Source organism: Talpa europaea (assembly GCF_964194135.1).
Source record: "Talpa europaea genome assembly, chromosome: 2".
Classification (NCBI taxonomy): Eukaryota; Metazoa; Chordata; class Mammalia; order Eulipotyphla; family Talpidae; genus Talpa; species Talpa europaea.
Window position 1 is genome coordinate 108272296 of NC_140068.1, and position 23558 is coordinate 108295853.

The following is a 23558-nucleotide window of genomic DNA, read 5'->3' on the forward strand; positions in this document are numbered from 1 at the left end:
GTCTCGTCTTTGCCATGGCAAACAAATCTGTCCCCTGTGCAAGTGTCACCTCTCTATAGGGCACATTTCGGGGTGGGGGGCCTGCATGGAGGGAAGGTGATGGTGTGTGATTTTCACAGGGGCCATTCCCATGCCCTCTGCCTCAGCAGGGCACGCTGCTGTCGGCCCGGGGCACGGCTTGCCCACCCAGTCTGTTCAGGAGAGTGTGTTGCCAACTTTTGGGATTTTACATTCAGTGTTATGAGTAACCTGAGGTGATTTAAAATGCAGGGAAGGATGTGTGTAAGTCAGATGCAAATGCCATGCCATTTTATAAGGAGCTTGAGCACCTGAGGATATGGGGGGACCTAGCACCAGTTTCCCCTGGATCCCAGGGATGGCGGCACTAGGACTCCAAAGTTGAGTATCCAAAGTCTACAGAAACCCGCCATTCCCAGAAAAGTCCTCAGCTGTTTCTGAGTAGCTGGAGGGCTGAGGTTGAGGATGACATCCTTTCTCTCATGGGACAGATATTTAAACTTTTCGGAGGAAATCTGAGCTTTTGACCGAGACAGTTGGTATCCTCTCTGTCCTAGGAAATTTAGTAAGGACCTAAAGCTCCTTTGGAAGCTCCTTTGGAAGGACTGCAGGAAAGGAGGTCATCCACAGCTGTTGGATGACAGCTCCCCCTGAGAGAGTTAAGTCTCTCAAGCCCCTTCCCAAGGCATTTCCAAGAAGATGGGGACTGTCCCTGAACCCCTGGGGAAGAACAGTCCAAGTATTTGGCGAGAAAGGTTTGTGTCAGGAGCCTTCCACTCGAAGGCAAGAAGGTTCTGTGACTCCAGGTGGAGGGGATGCAGAAGAATGCATGTTTTAAATCAAGGACAGTAAACCACTTGGTGTGCCCAAGGATCTGAGTGGGAAGAGTGTACGGATTTGGGACTAGAGGGTGCCGGGGAACCACGGCCTTATTTAGAAGGCGCAGGTCCCGCACCAATCGGTACTCACCATTAAATTTCTTTTCCAGGCAGTATGGGAGCGTTGCACAGAGACTGGCAGACTTTCGCAGGCCACGCGGGAGACCAGCAGGCTGTCCCAGGCCGTGCTTCAGGAACTGAGCAGTGCGAGGCCGGAGTCCTCAGCGAGCGTCAGGTTTGGTAGGGTGTTGTTTCCTGTTTGGGTAAGTTTCAGGGGTTTTTTTTGTGTGTGTGTGTGGGACCCTTGCCGGCAGCCTGGTATCGAACTGGCGCTGCAGAGACTGCGGGCATACTCGCAACCCAGCACTCAACCGCTGCTCCACGAGGGGAGGCCCCTAAGATTCAGGGTTTTTAAGTTGGATTTTTACTGGAATTGCATTTATAGCATTTCCAGGTACCTTTGATCCCAAACCAAGGGATCTATTTTTTTCCTCTTTTCTCTGGGTGTGGGACAAATCTGATCTGATTCGACGGTGGCTCGGGCAAAAAGGCTGGCGAGGGCCGGCATCTCCATGGAGGAAAACTGTGTGCCCAGCCTCATCATTAAATCTATCCTTGAAAGGGCCTCCCCCGGTGGCACGGAGGTAGAGTGCTGGGCTGCAAAGCTGCCCACAGCCTCTGCAGCACAGGTTCGATCCCCTGCCACTGGGGAGGGTCCCACATGGCGCGCAGACCTCTCCTGCCGCCCGCTGCTCCCCTCAGCAGTGTACTTCGGTCCTTCTGCCTGCTCTGCTCCCTGCTCTGGCTCTGGTGAATTCTCTCACCCTCCCGCGCTTCTGACTATACCCAGTGCTCGTATAAATAAACAAATTTTTTTAAAAATCCCTCCCTGATAAGGGAGTTGGGCAGGTGGGGTAATAAGGAAGTGTTAGGGGGAAAGGATGTCCTGAGCAAATTCCATACAGGCTTTGTGGACTCCACCCCCACTGCAGACCAAAGCCATCAGGACATTGGGAAAGACAAATCCCGTCACCACCAAAGGGAAGGTGGCTGGGACCTGAGGGTGGGGTTAAGCAGCCAGGTTGGTATAAAACCAAACAGGGTCTCTCTCTTGCTCGCCTCCTGGCTTCACAGCTGGTGGCTCGTGGCCAGCTCTGAGAGTGCCATTTGGGATTCTAGGTCGGCAGATCTGGTAGGACGCATTTAAGACTTTATGTCCCACTTTTCTCCTGAGTTGTACATTTCCTCATTTGCCCTTCCCTTTTATTAACCTTTCGTGTGTGCCTGCAGTAGAGTATTAATAAGTCCCTTTAAGCGTGCGGGTGAGGACCCACAGTCAGGCACCCCGTTTTGTATCAAGGCTGCCCTGGAACAGAAGGAATGAGAGAATATAGAGTTGGAATAAGAACAGGGTAGAGGTTGGGTGGATGGATATTTTTGTGGTTTTCCATCTACTCCTACTATATTTTGTGAGGAAGGGAAGGGAGGTCCAGAATGCTGGGTGAGTACAGAGTAAGTGGCTCCTATATCAGTCAGAAAATTAATATTCTTTTTTTAATTTAAATTTTATTTTTATATTCCCCCATACAATTACAACCCCCTTATTTTGACCCCAATCCCTCCTTTCCCCGCCCCCCACCCCCCCATAGAGTGTCTCTTGTTCATAGTTGTTTGTTGATTTTGATATTTTCTTTCTTATAGTTATTCTTTTTCCTGGTCCCTTATTTAAGTTTTCTAGATTCCTGCTATGAGTGAGACCATCTGGTATTTTTCTTTTTCTTTCTGGTTTATTTTGCTGAGCATGATCCCTTCCAGCTCGATCCATGTTGCTGCAAATTGCATGTGTTTATCTTTTTTGAATGGTGAGTAATATTCCATGGTGTATATGTACCACATCTTCTTGATCCAGTCATCTATTTTTGGGCATTTGGGTTGTTAACAAAGCTTAGCTATTGTAAATAGTGCTGCTATAAACATAGGGGTGCAGGTGCTCTTTGGAATTGATGTTTCTGTGTCCTTTGGGTAAATAGCTAGGAGTGGAATTGCTGGATCATATGGAAGCTCTATGTTTAGTAGGTCCAGAAATCTCCACACAGCTCTCCATAGTGGTTGGACCAGTTTGCACTCCCACCAGCAGTGCAGGAGAGTTCCTTTTTCTCCACAACCTCGCCAACATTTGTTGTTGCTAGTTTTTATAATATGTGCCATTCTCACTGGTGTATGATGGTATCTCATGGTAGTTTTGATTTGCATTTCCCTGATTACAAGTGATGTTGAACATTTAGAAAATTAATATTCTTACCTGCAACATCCAGGGTTACCCCAGGCTCAGTCATGGAGACCGTCAGCTGGTTAGCCGACATCGTCCTTGGACCCTGTCACTCATTGTCCAGGAAGCGGGCTGGCAGCTGAGAGACCGGTCCCTCCTCCCTTCGGAGAAGGGGGCAATCCCTTTTCCAGTGGCCTTCCTTTTTGCAGGAGGGGCACGGCCCAGGTGGATTTCTGGGTTGTGTACAGTTTGTGCTGCGGTGTCCAGTCTTGTTGTACCTGCAGCACGGGGCCGTCGAAGCTCCTCTGTTCTCTCTTCCAGGCAGGTCAGTCTTCTGTCTTGCTGTGCCTGGGGAAGCCTGGTCTGCAGGGCGCCGGCAATGGCGGCGCCTGTTGATTGAGCTGCCTTTTCTCACTCACCACAGCCTTCATTTCCTTCTCCAACCCTGCACTTTGGTCCCTGTTATTAAATATTTTAAAAGCCACTTCTAAAAGCTCGTGTGGCAGAGTTTGGGGTCCCATGGCTAGTTTTTGGAGTTTTCTGCGAATATCTGGTAGACTGACTAATAAAATGAGTCCCCAGAATCACCTCGCCCTCTCCCGTATTAGGATCCCTGTCGTTTCTTCTTCCTGAAAATTGCTGCAGGACCATTGTGAATTCTCCCATTTAGCGTGATAACTAGCTCTCCTTGGCTCACTTAGTGGTATTTAGCCTGAAATCTCATTGTCTGATGTTAAGATTATGACTCCAGCATTGTTTTGTTTGTAATTTTCTTTATACTTCTGCCCATTCTTTTACTTGAAACCATTTAAAAATCACTGTTTGAGGGCCTCCCCAGTGGCGCAGTAGTTGAGCGCTGGGTTGCAAAGCTGCCCGCAGCCTCTGCAGTGCCAGCTTGATCCCTGGCTGCCAGGCAAGGGTCCCACATGGCGCACAGACCTCTCCTGCTGTGCCTGCTGCTCCCCTCAGCAGTTTATTTTGTCAGTCTGCCTGTTCTGTTCCCCGCTCTGGCTCTGGTGGATTCTCTCACCCTCCGCGCCTCTGACTCTACCAAGTGCTTATATAAATAAATAAATAAATCTTAAAAAAAATCACTGTTTGAGGTATAACTCTTTCAGAGCTAGTTTTTGCTTAGGATCTAAACTAAAAATCTTTTGTCAAAGATAATGGAGTGTAACCATTTATATTTCTGAATAGAACAGCCTCTTCTGCCTTGTCCCCTCATGCAGGCTTTGGAGGGACTATATTCTTTTTTTTTTTTTTCCCAAAGGAGTTTTTTTTTTTCAAGATTTATTTATTTATGCATACAAGTACTGGGGTACAGGCCAGAGGCGTTGGGGGGTGGGAGGATCCACCAAGACAGAGTGGGGAGAAGAACAGAGTGAATGAAGTACACTACTGCAGGGAGCAGCAGGAGAGTCAAGAGAGGTCTGCTGCACCATGTGGATAGCTCCCTGGCCTGGGATCCAGCTTGTGCTGCAGTGGTTGTGGATAGCTTCATAGGTTGTGTCTTAATGAATCCCTTGCACCCCCAGGGGATGGGTAACCATCCACCCAAAGGGGACTGGCCCAGAGCAAGGCCCGAAAGCTGCCCCAAGTCCAAAGCACCTCTCAGTGGGGACCCACAGAAAAGGATCAGAAACACCCAGACAAGTCTGGGAGGAAAAGAGCAAAATGAAAACCAATATAAAAGCTTCCATTGTCACCTCCCCATGGGTCTCACCCATATCTGTGTCACCCAGTCCATGACCAAAAGGCAAGTGCAGTTTCTTCACTTGTCTCTTGGCTCCATGTGCCTCCTCCAGGTCTCCTTCTGGTTCCATCCTGCTTCCTTCCTTTCCAGTCTCCTCTGCAGCCTCTTCTCCCTGCTCAGCTCCACCCTCCTGGGGGCGGGAGGGGGGGGCGGCAGGGAACCTGGACCTTTCCCTTTCCTGGGGAACCCCCCTGCTTCAAGACCTCTTTCACATGTTATCTGTTTTTGCTTCTGAAATCCTTTGAGATCTAATTCTTTCAGCAATGTGTGCTCACTTTTCTCTTGAAATCTCTTCCTGTTGGTGGAGTCTGTTCCTTGTCTGTTCCTTGTAAGTTGGCCTTCCCTTCTGAAATGCTTTAGTCTTTTTTAGTTCTTGCTGTTTCACACACCACCCTCATGTCCGCCCGCCCTTTATCTGTTCCTTTCTTTCTTTTTTTTTTTAAATACATCTGTTTTTTTTTTTAAGATTTATTTATTTATACAAGCACTGGGTACAGTCAGAAGAACAGGAGGGTGAGAGAATTCACCAGAGCCAGAGCGGGGAGTAGAACAGGCAGAGGGACCGAAGTACACTGCTGAGGGGAGGAGCAGGCGGCAGGAGAGGTCTGCCCGCCATGTGGGACCCTCCTCTGGTGGCTGGGGAGCAGCTGGGGATTGAACCAGCGCTGCAGAGGCTGCGGGCAGCTTCACAACCCAGCGCTCAACCACTGCGCCACCAGATAGGCCCTTTATCTGTTTCTTTCTAACCTAATTCTTATATTTCTGCTTTTGGCTCTTCAACTAGAATTTCATTTCCATTTTTTTTTTTTGTCAATTCATGCTGTAGTTTGGATTAATTTTTGTTTTGTTTTGTGACAATGTTTTGTAGTGAATTTTCCTCACATATAAGGGAGTATTAGTGTTCCTTTCCCCTGTCTGTCTTGTAACATCTTTGCATGCATAGTATATTCAGTGCTTTAAAGAAAGGGCTTTTTTCTGTATTTGAATTACTTGGATTTTCCTGGACCAGCAGTTAGCAGGAAGTTTTGGTGGAAATTGGGAGAGAGGCCAGGATAGTTCTAGAGGCATCTCTGCTGAAAGCTCTCTCTTATTCCTTTGATAAGGGCTCTTCCCCCTGTCCACACCTCTTTTGCTTTCCAGAACCCAACCTGGCTGCCTTCTAACCTGTCAACTTCTTTTTAAGGGGTTGCTTCTGAGACATTCCACTGCTGGGCTGCTCTGCACCCCATTCTCCCCACCTCACTGCCAAAGCTGCTGGCATGCTGGGCTTTGGGCCATGCTTACGTGTGATTTGTCCCCTGGCCCTGGTCTCCCGAAAGCTGTAGCTTGTGGTTTATTTTTGCTTGTCCCTGCTGCTCCCTAGGACATCAGTGGAAGAGAAAAGATTCAACCCGAGAATCTGCCTTATTCCTAACAGTAAAAGAAATGTCTGTCTCCCCAACTTTTCTGTTTGTAGTAGCCCCCGAAAAGCAAACACTACCTCCCTGATTTCTGGCTTTGAAGGAAGTACAGATTGTAAAAACAGGCATTCTTACAAAGATCACCACTTGCTGGTCACTGTCACACTTACTTCTTGCATAGAAATCATAATTTATGCCCTAAAAGATCGGAGGGTGTGGGGAGGTGGCCAGGGGACAGGACAGTGAACCCTCCAGCAGGATTTAAAAGCTCTAGACATTCACTTTATTTTATATTGAACAGCATCTGAACTTCATGACCAAAAAGCTCCCCCACCCCTCAATTTTATGGATGAAGAAGCTAAGATGCAGGCATGGGCGCAGGTCATGTGGGTTATTAGTGGCAGATCTACTGCTGTCAGGAGGAAGCTGCCTTTCTGGCCCAGTGACCTTCCTCAGATAAGTCACACTTCTCTGAGCCTCAGGTATCTGCTCGTTTGAACTTATCAAGGAGTTGATCAGCCCTTGCCCTGTGTCTCCAGGTCAGAACTTTCAGTTGCTCCCACCCTCTCCTCACCCTCTTCCTTTGTGTAGAAGGAATCTGAGGCCCATAAAAGAAAAATGACTTGCCCAAGGTCACGCGGCCAGCTGCGAGCAGGTTTGGGCAGAGCCAGAAGCAAACGCCAGCCCCAGCACCTCTGGCCGCCTCTGACAAGTCACTTTTCTGAAAATTGAACAAGAGCTGCCGTTGGCTGGAAAAGTGCCACCCACCCTCCCCGGCGCTCAATGTGAACTCAGATGGCATGGCCGGGCCAGGGCCTCCTGGCTGCAGTGGGGCTTTGTGGCCAAGTGCAAGAGCACAGCGGGCCCCACCACCCCATCAGCACGAAGATGCCACCACCAAGTCACCCAGCTCCAAGCCTTGCGGGTTTCCTCTCCCTGGCATGGGGTGCTGGTGCCCTTCAGAGGCAAGTGCTCACCCCTGGCTTGGGGAGCAGCTTCCTTGGGGTGTACAGACAATATGGCCATGCCTCTTTCCCCCCCATCTCCTGGCCCTGCTAGCCCCCGGGACCGCTGCCTCTCAGGAGGCTCTCCCCTACCCCTCACCCCCGCTCATGTCTTAGCCCCCTGTGAAGGGGCATATCTGCCTGGCTGATGCCCCCATCGTGATGGTCAGTGGCCAGAACTGAATCACATGCCCACCCCAGAGCTAGAGAGTAGGGTCTGTGGGGTACAGGGGTTCCCCAAGGAGTCAGGATGCTGTTATGAAGGGAAGGGGGTGGATGTAGGTAGCCTCACGCAGGAGCCTCGCACAGGTGTTCTCGCGTGCTGAGTCATTGCACCTCACCCCATACTCACAGGCCAGGTAACGCAGCCACGCACTGTTTTGGATGCCTGTCCTCATGGGGTTATGCTCCCAGTAAACCCCAGAAGTGCATACCCAGACACACGGTGCATAGCGTCACTGCTGTGGCGTGAGCTCTAGGGGGGAGGTTGGTAGACATAACAGAGCATGACCCCCCTGCACTGGGAACCCTTTTTCCTGCCCAGCAAAGGCCACCAGCACATTCCCCATGAACTGCCTTGTCAGGGATGTTCAGGGCAATATGTGACCCCGAGGTCACCAGACCAGAGAGGAGGGGCCCCAGAGGAGGTGCTGGGAGACACATCCACAGGCCCTTGTGCCTGTGTCCAAATCCCAACTTAGCCTCTGTCCCGGGCTCTGTGCTGGGGGCTCGGAAGGACTACCTCTGGTCCTCCGGGAGCCACTAGGCCAGCCCCCAGCCCAGCAGCAGGGTTCTGGGTAGGCTGGGCCTGACTAGCACTGAGACTGTTGTTAGGATTGTTGTCAGCTAGGACTGGGATAAACCGGGCTGGACATGGGGGCCCACAGAAAGTCAGAGGTGCAGCTCCCCCACAGTGGAAGCTGAGGTGGGTGCAGGCTTTGAAGGGGTGACATGCACCAGGTTGTGGAGCCTTTTCCCGGCACCTACACCTGCTGCCTGAGGCCCTGTTCCCCAGTGGGGTGCCACTGGCCGGACCAGCAAGGTTTGGTCAGGCCCTGGGCCCTGTCTCCACCAGCCATGAATTTCTCCCCTTTCATTTCCTGCCTGTGATGGACTGGGGTTCCTGAGATTCAGGAGACACGGAAGCGTGTAGAGCAGGGTGTGACCGAGTCACAGGCTAACTGGCGCTGTCTGCCAGGTGTGGGGCTAGAACTGGGGGGTGGGAGGCAGCAGTGGTACGAGCCTCTGATGAGAGCCAGGGCTTGGACGGCAGCTGTGAGGCCCACCCAGGGGGCAGGAGCATGCTTTGGGCCTGAGGTCACAGGGGTATTGGACTGTGACCAACTTGGCTGCATACACACTTTCTATTCCTGGGTCTCGGGCTCCAGCACCAAACATGGAGCTACCCAAGTCTGCTCCCTCGGCTTAGGCGGAAGCACTGGCGGCACCATGAGACCCCACCCTGCACCATGGCTGCGCCAGATCAGCCTGCACCAGCCCACAGCCAGGGCCATCCAACTGTGTGTCCAGTCCTGGGTGTGCTTCACCTTGGTTTAAAAATGCTCAGAACTGGGCCTCCCTGGTGGTCTAGGGATTAAGTCAGCGCTGTCACCACTATGGCCCGAGTTCAATCCCCGGCCAGGGAGCTAACCACACGGCGTAGCAGCCCTCTCTTGTCTCCCCGCTGCTCCCCTCACAGTGTGTTTCAATGGATCTGCCTGTTCTGCTCCCCACTCTGTCTCTGGTGAGTTCTCTCACCCCCTGCACCTCTGGCCTGTACTTCAGTGCTTCTACACACACACACACAAAATGCTCAGAACCATCCAAAAATGCTCAGGGCCAAAATAATGTGTCTCCCCATAGAGGAAAACTGGGGTGGGCTACCCAGAGTTACAGCACAGCTGTGCCCCTCCCAACCCCCACTCACCCAGTTTCCTCACTCACTTATTCACTAGCTCACTTTTTCACTCAATGGTTTGCTTGTTCACTGACTCACGCAGTCGTTGATTTACCCGTTGATGCGCTGCTTCACCCCTCACTCCTATCTCACACAGGAGCTTCACGCAGGAGCCTCATGCAGGTAGCCTCATGCAGGTAGCCTCACGCAGGTGCTCTTGTGTGCTGAGTCATCGCACCTCACCCCATACTCACAGGCCAGGAACGCAGCCATGCACTGTTCTGGATACCTGTCTTCATGGGGTTATGCTCCCAGTAAATCCCAGAAGTGTACACCCAGACACGTGGTGCATAGCGTCACTGCTGTGGCGTGAGCTCAGAGGAGGCTGTGACGAGATGGGGGTTGGCATTTTAGGGGAGCTGGAGTGGGCCCTAGCAAAAATATGATTTTTTTAGGGGCTACCCAGATCCCAGCCCTCTTTCTGGGGAGCCCCTACCTATACTTAGCTCTGTGCCTAAGCATGACCCTGCCTCAGACCCCAGTCTGGAACCCCAGTCTCTGCTCCTTCGGGAGATGATTTTTGAATGAAGGCATGCGGTCAGGGGCAGTGTGGAGGCCTGAGACAGCAGCCGGGGTGGATTTGCGAAAGAGGAGGAGGCTGGGAGATGGGGCAGAGAAGAGGCCAGGGGAAAAGTGGGGTGTGTGGACACAGGACCTGGGAACCGGCGCCCCACGCCCTCGGGGTCTGCAGAGGAGTGGCACGGCCTTGCTTGCACTTTAGATGCATGTCTCTGACTACTGAGTGAGTCAATGAGAGGAAGCCCGTTCCCTGTGTGCCTACTGTGTGCCAGGCACTGAGCTGAGCAGCAGGGAGGGGGGTCCCTATGGAGAAGCCCCTCTCAACATCCCACAGCTGCGCCTCCCCGGAAGGCACCTTCTCCCGGCCACCGGCCCTTTGCTCGCTTGTGTGTTCCAGGCAGTCAGGGGACAGGCCCCAAGCCTGTCTTATTCTCTTAAGACACCTGTGGGCTATTGACCCAGTAGGCATCACCCTAAGGACAAAACAGGGTCATGGGCAGTCTCCCTGTTCTCTTCCTTCCAGACCTTTGTCTGTGAGAAGCAAAGTCCAGGGCAAGGGCTGGGGAAACCAGCCTGGGCAAGGCTTCTGGACTGGGTAGGCATCCCCACGTAGCTGGAACACACCACCCTGACTGTCAGTGAGCTTGCCATGCTGGCGCCTTGGCCATGCGGTGCCTAGGCTGGCCCAAGCCCTGGGCCATGCTGGAAGTTCTCCCTGCTGCCAGGCAGCCGGCCCTCTGGGGGAAGTCCCAGGCCTGGTTGGAACTGTGGGCCCAGGGACCACAGTCTATCCGCCTGGTTCTGACAGCCTCTCACGCACCTGGCTGGCCTGGGCCGTGATGACTGCACTTTGTAGGTGCCACTTGGGAAACTCACAGGGGAGTCCTGCCCAGACCTCCGCCCACGGCCCACTGCCCCCGCTTACAGGAGAGGGAGGACACAGAACTCTGACCCAGGGGTGGAGGGTCCACAGTCACTGTTGGCTCTGGCTGGTCTTGGTGGGGTTCTTGGGTCGTGGAGGCCAGCAGCCTGCCTGAATGTGGTGGCCGTCTCTTGCAGATTGGCCAGTTCCTACAGGAGGTTCCTGGTGTCTTGGGAAGAGACCATGTCCACGTCCCCCCACTGTCTGCCCCGGCAGCTCTGGGGCACCAGGCGGAAGCGGGTTTGCACCCTGTTCATCATCAGCTTCAAGTTCATGTTTTTCATCTCCATCGTGATCTACTGGCACATTGTGGAAGAGCCCAGGAACCCGAGACAGCTCTCTAGCCTGCCCTTCGACGTGCCCTGCCCCCGCCTCCAGCCCTCCGCCCCGTCCCCCAGCAGCACCCCTCCCCGCAACATCTTCTTCCTGGAGACTTCCGACCGCACTGACCCCACCTTCCTGTTCCTGTGCTCGGTGGAGTCAGCGGCGCGCGCGCACCCCGAGGCCAGCTTGCAGGTGCTGATGCAGGGGCTGCGGGGCGGCGACGCCTCCCTGCCGCGGCGCCATGGCCTGTCGCTGCTACGCTGCTTCCCCAACGTGTGGCTGCGGCCACTGGACCTGCCCGAGCTGCTCCAGGGCACGCCCCTGGCGGCCTGGCACGCGTCGGCCTGGAGGCGCTGGGAGCCCTACCGGCTGGCGGTGCTGTCCGACGCCGCGCGCCTTGCGCTCCTGTGGAAGTTCGGAGGCGTCTACCTGGACACCGACTTCATCGTCCTCAAGAGCCTGCAGAACCTGACCAATGTGCTGGGCAAGCAGTCCCGCGACGAGCTCAACGGCGCCTTCCTGGCCTTTGAACGCCACCACGAGTTCCTGGCGCTGTGCATGCGCGACTTCGTGGCGCACTACAACGGCTGGGTCTGGGGCCGCCAGGGCCCGGAGCTGCTCACGCGCGTCTTCAAAAAGTGGTGCGCCATGCGCAGCCTGGGCGACAACAGCATCTGCCACGACAACACCACCTGCCGCGGCGTCAGCGCGCTGCCCTGCGAGGCCTTCTACCCCATCCCCTGGCCGGACTGGCAGAGGTACTTCGAAGATGTCAGCCCCGCCGAGCTGCCGCGCCTCCTCCATGCCACCTACGCCGTGCACGTGTGGAACAAGATGAGCCAGGGCACGCGCCTCGAGGCCACCTCCCGGACCCTGCTGGGCCAGCTCCAGGCGCGCTACTGCCCCACCACCCATGCAGCCATGAAGATGGTCTCCTGACGGCCGCGGGGCCCCCCACCCCAAGGGAAAAGGGTCTCCGCCTTTCTTACTGGGGACATGGAGATGAGGCCAGGCAACTGTCAGTGCCCTGGAGAGCACAGACGATGAAGTTCTCTGCCATAAATGGAGACCCGGAGTATAAATGAAGCTGCAGCAGGAGGAGGCTGGGGAGAGCCGTCGAGAGCAGCGCTGCCTCCCACTCTCCCAGCCCAAGCTTTTATTAAAGACATGAACAAAGGAACAAGAAGATAGCACACACTTGTGTTTTTGCTTATACAGATTAATAAGTTACTGCCGAAAACAAGTTTACCAGGCACACGCCAGCACGTCCTCAGAGAACAAGAGTCAGTTCTGGGAAGAAGTTCTGTTTGCAGAACTTCCAACGTCCTGGAACTCCATATGTGAGTAAACAGGTGCTCTCCAAAGACTCCAGCTCCCCGCAGGGCAGCAGGCTCCCGACATGTCAGCCCAAGGAGTATTCTTTTTTTATATATATAATAAATTTTATTTTTATATTGCTTATACAATTGCAACCCCCTTTTTTTGACCCCAATCCCTCCCCTCCCTGCCCCCCACCCCCCATAGAGTGTCTCTGGTTCATAGTTTTTTGTTGATTTTGATTTTCACTTTTTATAGTTACTCATTTTCCTGGTCCATTATTTAAGTTTTCTAGATTCCTGCTATGAGTGAGACCATCCGGTATTTTTCTTTTTCTTTCTGGCTTATTTTGCTGAGCATGATCCCTTCCAGCGCCATCCATGTTGCTGCAAATTGCAAGTGTTTATCTTTTTTGAATGCTGAGTAATATTCCCTGGTGTATATGTACCACATCTTCTTGATCCAGTCATCTATTTTTGGGCATTTGGGTTGTTAACAAAGCTTAGCTATTGTAAACAGTGCTGCTATAAACATAGGGGTGCAGGTGTTCTTTGGAGTTGATGTTTCTGTGTCCTTTGGGTAAATACCTAGGAGTGGAATTACTGGATCATATGGAAGCTCTATGTTTAGTAGGTCAAGAAACCTCCACACAGCTCTCCATAGTGGTTGGACCAGTTTGCACTCCCACCAGCAGTGCAGGAGAGTTCCTTTTTCTCCACATCCTCGCCAACATTTGTTGTTGCTAGTTTTTTTAATATGTGCCATTCTCACTGGTGTAAGATGGTATCTCATGGTAGTTTTGATTTGCATTTCCATGATGACAAGTGATGTTGAACATTTCTTCATATGCCTGTTGGCCATTTGCATTTCCTCTTCAGAGAAGTTTCTTTTTAGCTCTTCTGCCCATTTTTTGACAGGATTATTTTCTTTGTTGTTGTTGAGTCTCATCAGCTTTTTGTAGATTTTTGTGATCAGTCCTTTATCATTAGTGTTGTGTGCAAAAATGTTCTCCCAGTTGGTGGGGTTTCTCTTTGTTTTTGTTACTGTCTCTTTGCTGTGCAAAAGCTCTTTAATTTGATGTAGTCCCAGCTGTTTATCTTTGCCTTCACTATCACTGCTTTGGGCGATGTGTCTGTAAAGATGTCTTTGATGTGCATATCATGTAGTGTTACGCCTATATTTCCTTCTATGTATTTTATAGTTTCAGGTCTTATGTCTAGTCCTTTAATCCATTTTGAGTTGATTTTTGTGTATGGTGTGAGGTAGTGGTCAAGCTTCATTCTTTTGCATGTAGCGACCCAGTTTTCCCAGCACCATTTATTGAACAAACTTCCTTTGCTCCAATGCATAGTCTTTGCTCCTTTGTCAAAGATTAGTTGACCATAAATCTGTGGGTTTATTTCTGGATTTTCTATTCAATTCCATTGGTCTGTGTGTCTGTTCTTGTTCCAATGCCATGCAGTTTTGATGATTATGGTTTTGTAGTATAGGTTGAAGTCTGGAGTGTGATGCCTCCATTCCCTTCTTTTTTTTTTTTTCAGGAGAGCTTTGGCTATTCGGGGTTTTTGGTGATTCCATATGAATTTCATCAATAATTGTTCTATTTCTTTGAAGAATGACATTGAATTTTTTATTGGAATAGCATTGAATCTGTATATTGCTTTTGGTAGGATGGCCATTTTAATAATGTTTATTCTTCCAATCCATGAGCAGGGGATGTCTTTCCATTTCTTTGTGTCTTCTTCTATTTCTTTTAACAGTGTTTTATAGTTTTCTTTGTATAGGCCCTTTACCTCTTTTGTTAGATTTATTCCCAAGTATTTGATTTTTTTGGTTTCGATAATAAAAGGGATGATTTTTTTTTTATTTCTTCTTCTTCAGATTTATTGTTTGTGTATAGGAAGGCTACAGACTTTTGCATGTTGATTTTGTATCCTGCCACTTTGCTGAACTGATTGATGAGTTGAATTAGTTTTTCTGTGGAGTTTTTGGGGTTCTCTATGTATATTATCATATCATCTCCAAATAGTGATAGTTTGACTTCTTTTCCTATTTGGATTCCTTGTATGTCTTTCTCTTGTCTTATTGCTCTGGCTAGGACTTCCAGTATTATATTGAAAAGCAGTGGTGAGAGTGGACATCCTTGTCTTGTTCTAGATCTTAATGGAAATGCTTTCAGCTTTTCACCATTGAGAATGATACTGGCTGTTGGCTTGTCATAGATGGCCTTTATGATATTGAGGTATGTTCCTTGTATCCCAAGAATTTCAAGGGCTTTTATCATGAATGGGTGTTGCACTTTGTCGAATGCTTTCTCAGCATCTACTGATATTATCATATGGATTTTATATTTCTTTTTGTTGATGTGTTGGATAACATTGATTGATTTTCGGATGTTGAACCATCCTTGTGTCCCTGGCATGAATCCTACTTGGTCGTGGTGAATTATCTTATGGATACATTGTTGGATTCTGATAGCTAAAATTTTATTGAGGATTTTTGCATCAGTGTTCATTAGGGAGATTGGCCTGTAGTTTTCTTTTTTTGTGTTGTCCTTGTTCGGTTTTGGTATTAGTGTAATGTTGGCTTCTTAGAACGTGTTTAGTATTAACCCTTCCTTCTCAAATTTTTGGAAGAGTTTGTGAAAGATAGGCACTATTTCATTTCTGAATGTTTGGTAGAATTCATTTGTAAATCCATCAGGTCCTGGGCTTTTGTTTTTGGGGAGGTTTTTGATTACCATTTCAATTTCGCTGCTTGTAATTGGTCTGTTTAGGTGTTCTATTTCTTCTTTATCTAGCTTTGGGTGATTGTAGAGTTGTAGGAATTTGTCCATCTCCTGTAGATCGTTGAACTTGTTTCCATATAACTGTTCATAGTAGTTACTGATTATTTTTTTGATTTCTGCTGTGTCCGTTGTGATTTCTCCTCTTTCATTTATGATCCTGTTTATTTGTATTTTCTCCCTTTTTTCCTTTGTGAGCCTGGCTAGGGGATTGTCTATTTTATTGATTTTTTCGAAGAACCAGCTCTTGGTTTCATTGATCTTTTGGACTGTTTTTTTAGTTTCAATTTCGTTTATTTGTGCTTTGGTTTTTATTATTTCTTTTCTTCTACTGGTTTTGGGGGTTTTTTGTTGTTCTTTTTCTAGATCTTTGAGCTTTGAGATTAGGTTGTTTCTTTGAGTTCTTTCTTGTTTCTTGATGTGAGCCTCTATTGCTATATATTTTCCTCTTATTAATGCTTTTGCTGCATCCCATACATTTAGTAAATTGGTGTCCTCCTTGTCATTCAATTCAAAGAATTTTTTAATTTCTTCTTTGATCTCCTCATTAGTCCAGTGGTCTTCCAGTAGTGTAGGTTTCAATCTCCATGAGGTAGGAGAGTACCTTGCCTTCTTTTTATGGTTTATTTCTAGTTTGATGCCTTCATGGTCAAAAAAGATGGTTGGTATGATTTCAATCTTAGTGTATCTGTTGATGTTTGTCTTGTGTCCCAGTATGTGATCGATCCTGGAGAATGATCCGTGTGCGCTTGAGAAACATGTGCACTCAGATTTTTTTGGGTTTAGTGTTCTGTAGATGTCTGCTAAGCCCAAGTGCTCTAGATCCTTATTTAGAGCTTTACTGTCTTTACTTGTTTTTTGTCTCGTTGATCTATCCATTGTTGATTGTGGTGTGTTGAAGTCTCCCACTACGTATGTGTTTTCTCTAATGTCTGTTTTCAAAGATGACAATAGTTGTCTGATATATTTTGGTGTCCTTCATTTGGTGAATATATGTTAATGAGTGTTATTTCTTCTTGAAGTATTGTCCCCTTGATCATAATGTAGTGACCATTGGGGTCTCTTTTTATCTTTTTTAGTTTGAAATATGTTTTATCTGATATAAGTATAGCTGTTCCTGCTTTCTTTTTTGGTCCATTTGCTTGTAGGATTGTTTTCCATCCTTTAACTTTGAGTCTATTTTTATCTTTTGTATCTAAATGTGTTTCCTGGAGACAGCAAAAGGTTGGGTTTTGTTTCTTAATCCAGCCTGTGACTCTGTGTTTTTTTATTGAAGAGTTTAGTCCATTTACATTTAGAGTTAATATTGATATGTTAGCATCTGTATTTGCCATTGTGTTTGTCTTCCTTTGATTTTATTTATTCTTTTAATAACTTTTTTGGGGGCCTTCTTTTTTTGTTATTCGTCCCTCTGAGGCTCTGGCTTTAGGACTCCTTGTAGTATTTTTTGGAATGGGGGTTTAGTCATAATGAAATTCCAGAGTTTCTGTTTGTCTGAGCAGGTCCTTATTCTTTCTTCATAGAGGAAGGAGAGCTTTGCAGGATAGAGTATTCTTGGTTGGCATCTGTTTTCTTAGAGTCTGTTGACTATGTCCCTCCACTCTCTCCTTGCCCGTAGTGTTTCTTCAGAGAAGTCTGATTGGTTTTCCTTTGAATGTTATCTGTTTCTTCCCTGTTGTCAGCTTCATTATTTTTTCCTTGTCTTGGATTCTTGGGAGCTTTACTATTATGTGTCTTGGTGTATTTTTCCTCGTCATGGAAGTTTGGTGTTCTTCTTGCTCTTGTATATCAATTTTCAGCTCCTTCTTCACGTTTGGGAAGTTCTCTTCAATTATTTCCTTGAATATTTTCTCTGTTCCTACATCTCTCTCCTCTCCTTCTTGGATTCCTATAACTCTTATATTTCCTTTCCCCATGGAGTCAGATATTTCCCGAAGTCTTTCTTCGGTCTTTTTCCTTCGTACTTCTCTTTCTTTTTCTGTTTTGATTCTTTTTATTTCTGTGTCTTCAAGAGTGCTTATTCCTTCTTCCATTTCATCTATTCTGTTTGCATTGCTTTTCCCAGAGTTCTTTAGCTCCTCCATTAATTCTTTGATCTCCTGCATTTCTTTTACTTCCCTCTTTAGGGACTCAATTTCATTCTTCTGATTGTTGATTATTTTTCCCTTATCATTGTTTTCCTTTATGACTTCTGTCAGTTTTTTAATCATGGCAATTTTAAATTCTCTTTCTGGAAGGCTCAGAAGTTCTTCCAAGTTACTGTTATTGCATTCTGGTGGGTGTGGGTTTTTTTTGTTTGTTTTTTGTTTTTTTTTTTTTTTGTGGTGTGCCTTTTTCCTGAGGAGTTGCTGGGTTGCATGTAGTTTTTCTACTCCTTACTGCCTGTTTTCTAATTTGCTGTATGCCTTGCGACAGTGTGTTGCTGGTACTGGTCGGCATCTTTTTGGTGTGGTTTTTGTGGGGTTCGGGAACTGGCGGTCTAAACGAGTCAAATACTGTTATGCCAGAAGTCTAATGAGGCAGGGGTACTTTGAGTATGTTAATTGTTGCTGTCCCAGAATATTTCCTCCTTCTGTGTTTAATTACAAAGGTGTGTCTTGAAGTCCCACAAACTTCCCTGGAGGTGGGGCAGCTGGATTGCACTCTGGGTTCCAAATCACTGGATCCCTCTCTGGTTTCCAACTTCCTGCCAGGCGGGACCAGGCTTGTGGGGTCCTTCAGCTCACCTCTGACTGCACAGGGAACCTTTCCCTCTGGTTCCACAGGGAGCCTTCTGCTGGTTTCAAGCATTCTTTACTGAAGAAAGGTCCCTGTTCTAAAATGGCGATGCAGGTACGCACTCCCCTGCGCTCCCAGTCTGCCCCGGCCCTGGGTGCCCGCTCCCCCTCTGGTCTCCGACTGCTGGCCAGAAGGGGCCTGGTGTGGGTGAACTTCCCAGCTCACCTCTGACTCCTCCAGGAGCCTTCTGCAGGTTTCAAGCAGTCTGTACTGAAGAAAGGTCCCTATTCTATGGGGTGTTAGTGATTTTTTTTTCTGGTCACAGGGGGCACCAGAGATCTCTCCTAGTGTCCTTGGGGAGCTGTTTTCTTTTTCCCATGGGACTGGGGAACAGAGTGGGAGTGATGGGGAAAGCCTCAACGGCTTTGGGGTGCTGTGTCTGCCTTGTGTCCCATCGTCGTAGGGAACCCACGCCCCAAATTTTGTGCCCCCGGTCTCAGTTCCAAAGCCCTCAAGTCCAGGATGCAGACTGTAGCCCAGTTCAGTGTCTGCAGAAATGGCGCCTTTTGCACCCCGCTCCCGTATCCGGGTGCCTGGTTTCTGATTACTCAGTGAGGGACATTCACCTCAGTGAGGGCCCCCGCGCATCTCCCTGCAAGCCTAGGTCGCAGGCACGGAGACCTGGGCAGCCACGATCTGTGTATCCTTTTCAAGCCACTTTTCCGCACAAGGTTACCAGCTCGTCTTGGGCTGTTTGTAGGTCTCCAAGGAGTATTCTTAAAGGCTCCCTGGGACCTGCTCCTACAAGCCAGTGTGCTCCTACATGCCCCCTGAGCCAGCAACGGTCTCAGTGGAGGTGACAAGTACGGGGAGGGCCCCCCAACCAGAATCAGCAGGAGTGAGCTGGGGGCACATGAGGCTGACATGTCAGTGTAGGTGCCATGTTCTGGCACCTCCTCTGGGCAGGGAGGGGCCCAGAGATGCCTCCTGGGCTGTGCCTCTTGCCTCTTTTGCCTCGTGGCATCATCTTTGCCATCAAATGAGTGAGCCTGGCAGCTGGCACTTAGCGAATTACATGCAACTCACAGGGAATAGGCTTGGCAAGAACGGGGGTTTGAGCCCTTGGCTGGCTGAGGACTGAGCTCAGCGCAGGAAGGAAGCTGGCCCGGGGAGCTGTCTGGAGTAGCTGAGTCTGCCAGCCAGCGGCGGGGGTGCAGGGGAGCTTCAACTTCCACCACAGTCCGGACTCCTCCCCAGACTCCCCACCTGACCCCCGCCCCCCTCAATCTGCCAGTCACCTTTGCTCCCACAGCCCAGCTGTCCCCTCATTGGGACTCCATTTCTTTGACTGAGTCAGCACGAACCCCGAGGTTTCAGCTGAGTCATGCCCTGAGTCTTCAGAACATCATGCCTCTCCCCTCTGGGCCAGATATCTCTGGGTATCCTAGCATCTGGGCGACCCCTGTGTCATGAAGGCCCCTGGGCAGGAGGCCACTGAGGGCCGGCTGCCACGCTTCCTCCCGCCACTAGACGTGGCACCAGTGGCGTCAGCTTCGATGCCTGCCTGGGGAAGTCGGGGTACAGTCCCCTCCAACCGAACATACTCAAGAAGCGCTCATCTTACTGGGAGGAAACAACAGGGAGAGATGATCATGGAGGCTTAGAGAGAAATGAAGGCCCCTCCAAGTGCCTACGTGATCTTATTCTATTCAAAATGGTGATGGGCCCAAACAACGGGTGCTTCATGAGGCTGCAACACTCACCAATGGTCCTGAGGATCCATTTTGTGTTATGTGTATTTTACCACAATCATTTTAAAAATAATAATAATAATAAAGAGATAGGATGTGAGAGGCGAGGTCAGGAAGCAGACGGGCAAGTCCGTGACTGAACTTAAAATCCACCCAAAGGAGAAGTCTCCATGGGGACAGGAATCCCCAACCTAAATTTCCTCTAGTTTCAGGGAAGTTGAAGCACCTTCCTTTTTTGCTGGCTACCTCCGCTCTTTTAATACCATGAAACATTCTAAGGACCAACCTTTCTTGGTCACGCAGGACCATGCTGGCTTCAGGGCATGTGTCAGTTTAACGGGAAATGGCAGTGACTGACGGCCGGGCTGCAGGCACTCTCCTTTATGTCACTCAGTCCTCACTCACTCCGCAGCAGAGGGCTAATCCTCACTCTACTTTGCAAGGTCTCAAAACACCTTCTTATCAGAAAGAATTACCTGTGGTCAATGTCATGTTGACCTGGCCCCTGCCTTCCACCTCTGTGCCTGCGGGGACTGCCCTGCCACACGCGTCTCCATTTCTGTCCTGTAGCTGGGACACCAGGCCCCATTCCCGCCATTCCCTCCCTCCATCCCAGTCTGCTTTTGTCTCTCCTAGCCCCATGTTCCCTGTTCCCCGCCTCAGGGAAGCCCCTGCTTGCCTCAGATGAGCTGATATTCCTGGAATCTTTCAGGAAATCTTAGAAATGAGATGAATTCAAACCTGGATATTTCTTTACCAGGAAACTCCAATCCTACCCATTCTAGGAAAACAAATAAATATATATTTTTTAAATTAGAGTCAATAAAACCCCCAAATGGTTCTGTGATGCTTTGGTAGAAAACCAACAACAACAGAGACAGCTTTTCACAGAATGGATTTCTGGTCATTGCAAAATGATCATAAACTGAGCCAACTTCCCAGAGACTGAAAGGAAAAGGAAAATTCATTGGCAAACAGATGGGCTTCTTTTTTAAATTATTTATTTATGCATACAAGAATTGGGGTACAGGCCAGAGGTGTGGGGGGGTGGGGATGGAAGGATTCACCAGAGACAGAGTGGGGAACAGAAGAGGCAGACTGACGAAATACACTGCTGAGGGGAGCAGTGGGTGAGGCAGGAGAGGTCTGCGGCGCCATGTGGGTTGCTCCCTGGCCTGCAGGGGATAGAACTCATGCTGCAGAGGCTGCGGACTGCTTCCTAGTGTGGTACCTAACCCCCTGCGCACCAGGGAGGCCCCAGATGGGCTTTTAAAGCAGTCCAACCCTCAATTCCATTATAGAAGGTCAGAACCGAGGTTGAAGGAGTAAAAAGTTCACATGAAGGAAGGGAGGAAAAGATCAACTTCCAGTTCAAGGCCTAGAAATTGCTGGAAACCCCAAGCCAGTCCAAACCTTTCCCAGCACAGAGCACAGACTTTCAGGACTGGTAAGGACACAGAGCCACCTGGCCAGCTGCTTACCCTTCATCCGAAGGTAGTTTTTAAGTCATAATACATCATCCACTGCAGAAACCTTATTATTCACAGTGGCTTAGAGAAGGTTGGTTTTTCTTTCTCTCAGGTAAGAGGCCAGAGATGGGCAGTCAGGGCTCAAAGGTTTAGCTACTTCCCGAGTCATCCAAACATCCCAGGGTCTTGCTCCCCTGCTCCACCCCATGACACTCAACTTTCACCTCGTGATCCAAAATAGCTGCTCTAGCTCCTGCCATTGCCCCCAAACTCAACAGCAGACCTCTCCCAGATTGCTCCCATCGTTTTTATCCCACTGGCTGACCTTACTCTCCTAGTTACAAGGGGAGCCAGGGGCCCAACTAAAAAGTCTGTGCTGCATAGGACAGAAAATTGGTCTTGGAGAGAAACTGGCCACGTCTGCAGCGAGGGTTCCTGTGGGAACATGCTGGTCCTTCCATGACACACTTTTCCAGAATACACCCACTGAAGTAGGAGGAATGTTGCATTTTGCTTTATTTGGAACTTGCTGGCATCTTGGGCGCAGTTTCACTTTGTTGTTAATGCCAGAACCACGTCCCAAGACAAAAAAGTAATGGTTTTTGACTTTGCTGCTGGTTCAGAGGGTGGGGCCTGGAGTCGGACCCATCAGGTTTTATTCTGAACTTTCTTCCTACAAGCTGTACAGTCTTGGGCGAGTTACCTATCTGCTTGTGACAGCTGCCCCAGGTGATGACTATGAGATTGTAGGTGGGGCACCCATCACTCCTGGCACTCGTGAAAACTAGACTGGTGCTGCCATTTCTGTTATTACTCTGCCCCTGAGCCTCCCGTCCTGTCATTGAAACTCATTTTCCCCAGTTGAAAAATCAGGATGTGGTAGTTAGTGTCAAAAAATGCCTCCAAATGGTTGCTTCCCTCTTTGGACACACCTGCCAGCCCTCCTGTCAAGATGTGGTGCTTCCATCTGGCCCCTTGAGCCTGGAGTGGGCCAAGGTCCCCACACAGGTGATGGCGGGCTGCTCAGCCTGACTTGAAGAGAACAGGCAGCTTCCACTTCCTCCCTCACAGATCCCACACGCCATGCCGGGGGAACCCAAGCCGCTGCGTGGATGGGCCCTCGTGGAGCAGGGTGAGGTTCCAAGCTCGCCAAGAGCCCCCAGAGCTCCCAGCCAGGGAGGAAGCCTACTGGAAAGCAGGTCTTCCCTGCTGTCAACTCCCCTGCTCAGTGGCCGGCCAGAGCAGCAGACTGTGAGCCAGGAAATGACTGTTGCCTCAAGCTGCTAGATTGGGGCTGTTCCGTTATGCGGGAGGAGAGGCTCGGAAGGCAATCTGCTGTGAAACCAAATGCTCTCGAGGCAAAAATCTTAACCGTGTGACATTGGTTTGGGGACCAGATGGAAGGGTCTTGTGGAAAATGTTCCACAAAACTGAAGTGATTGAATTTTAAAGAAGATCTCGTTTCTTCATTCGGGGATCCACGAATCGGGCAGCATCCAGTCGAGAAGGACTGAGGGTAGAAGGGAGCAAGATCAAGGGGTAACACTAGCGGGGGGGGGGGGGAGCGCTGTACAAGGCCAGCATCCTCGAGGGGCTGGCAGGGGCCCAGCAGGCACCTGCCCGGACCAGTGCTAACCCGGCGTCCCCTGGCTGACTGCGAGGAGAGGCCACTTCCGGAAGAGGCTGGAGCTTGAATCAAGTTCAGTCTCAGTCTGGAGATGTGGGGCTTGGCATACGTGACTCCATTTGGGCCTGTTGTCTTATTTTTAATAAAACTGTGAGTGAAAAGCTTCAAACACAAGGGAGCTGTATCGGCTGCTGAAGGGAATGGGACCCCAGTTACGTTACCCAAGTTAGATGGGAGCAGACACTTGCTTTCGTCTCCTCGCGGGTGAGAGAGGGATCCCACCTCAGGGTGACTGGGATGGCACGAGCATGACACCCAACACTGGGCAGAGGGACGGACAACAGTTTATGCCCCCCAGGGCCCCGTTCAGCAAGCAGGCCCACCTGAGGCTGGCGCTCCGCGCTGGAGCGCGCACCAGCGGGAGCCAGGCTGCGGAGCGCCAAAAGGGTGGGTGTCTCTGGCTCCACGGGAAGATGCTGTGAGCTTGTTTGGATAACTCCACAGGCTGCCAGGGCTGTGAAGCCAGCTACGCCTGGCAGGTGGACACTGCCCCAGGTCCAGGGGCTAGGGAGGACCTGTGAGCCAGGGGACCTCATCCACAGGAGCAGAGCTGGGGCTGGGGTCTTGCCATGAGGCCACGTGAAGGCCTCCTGATGCCAGCAGAAGCCGACGAATCTAGCCGACCTGCAGATCCAGTGGTGGGAGCCCCAAGCCCCATGCTGACGCACCAGCTGCCTGCAATCAGAGAGAGGCGCCCAGGAAGGAGCTTCAGGTTTGAGGTAGAATGAGGAGGAAATAGGAGCCGACACACCAGGCACATCAAGCGATGGTTTTATTTCCTTCTTGA

At 49.9% G+C, this 23558-nt stretch overlaps 1 protein-coding gene across 1 annotated transcript; it reads left to right on the forward strand.

Annotated features, from left to right (window-relative positions):
• Positions 1-10903: 10903 nt before the first annotated feature.
• On the forward strand, positions 10904-11983 carry LOC311188225 (lactosylceramide 4-alpha-galactosyltransferase-like; the record flags this gene model as incomplete). Its single annotated transcript, XM_084259375.1, has 1 exon — positions 10904-11983. One exon carries the CDS (start codon positions 10904-10906, stop codon positions 11981-11983), a length of 1080 nt encoding a protein of 359 aa, XP_084115501.1.
• Between the last annotated feature and the right edge of the window lie 11575 nt (positions 11984-23558).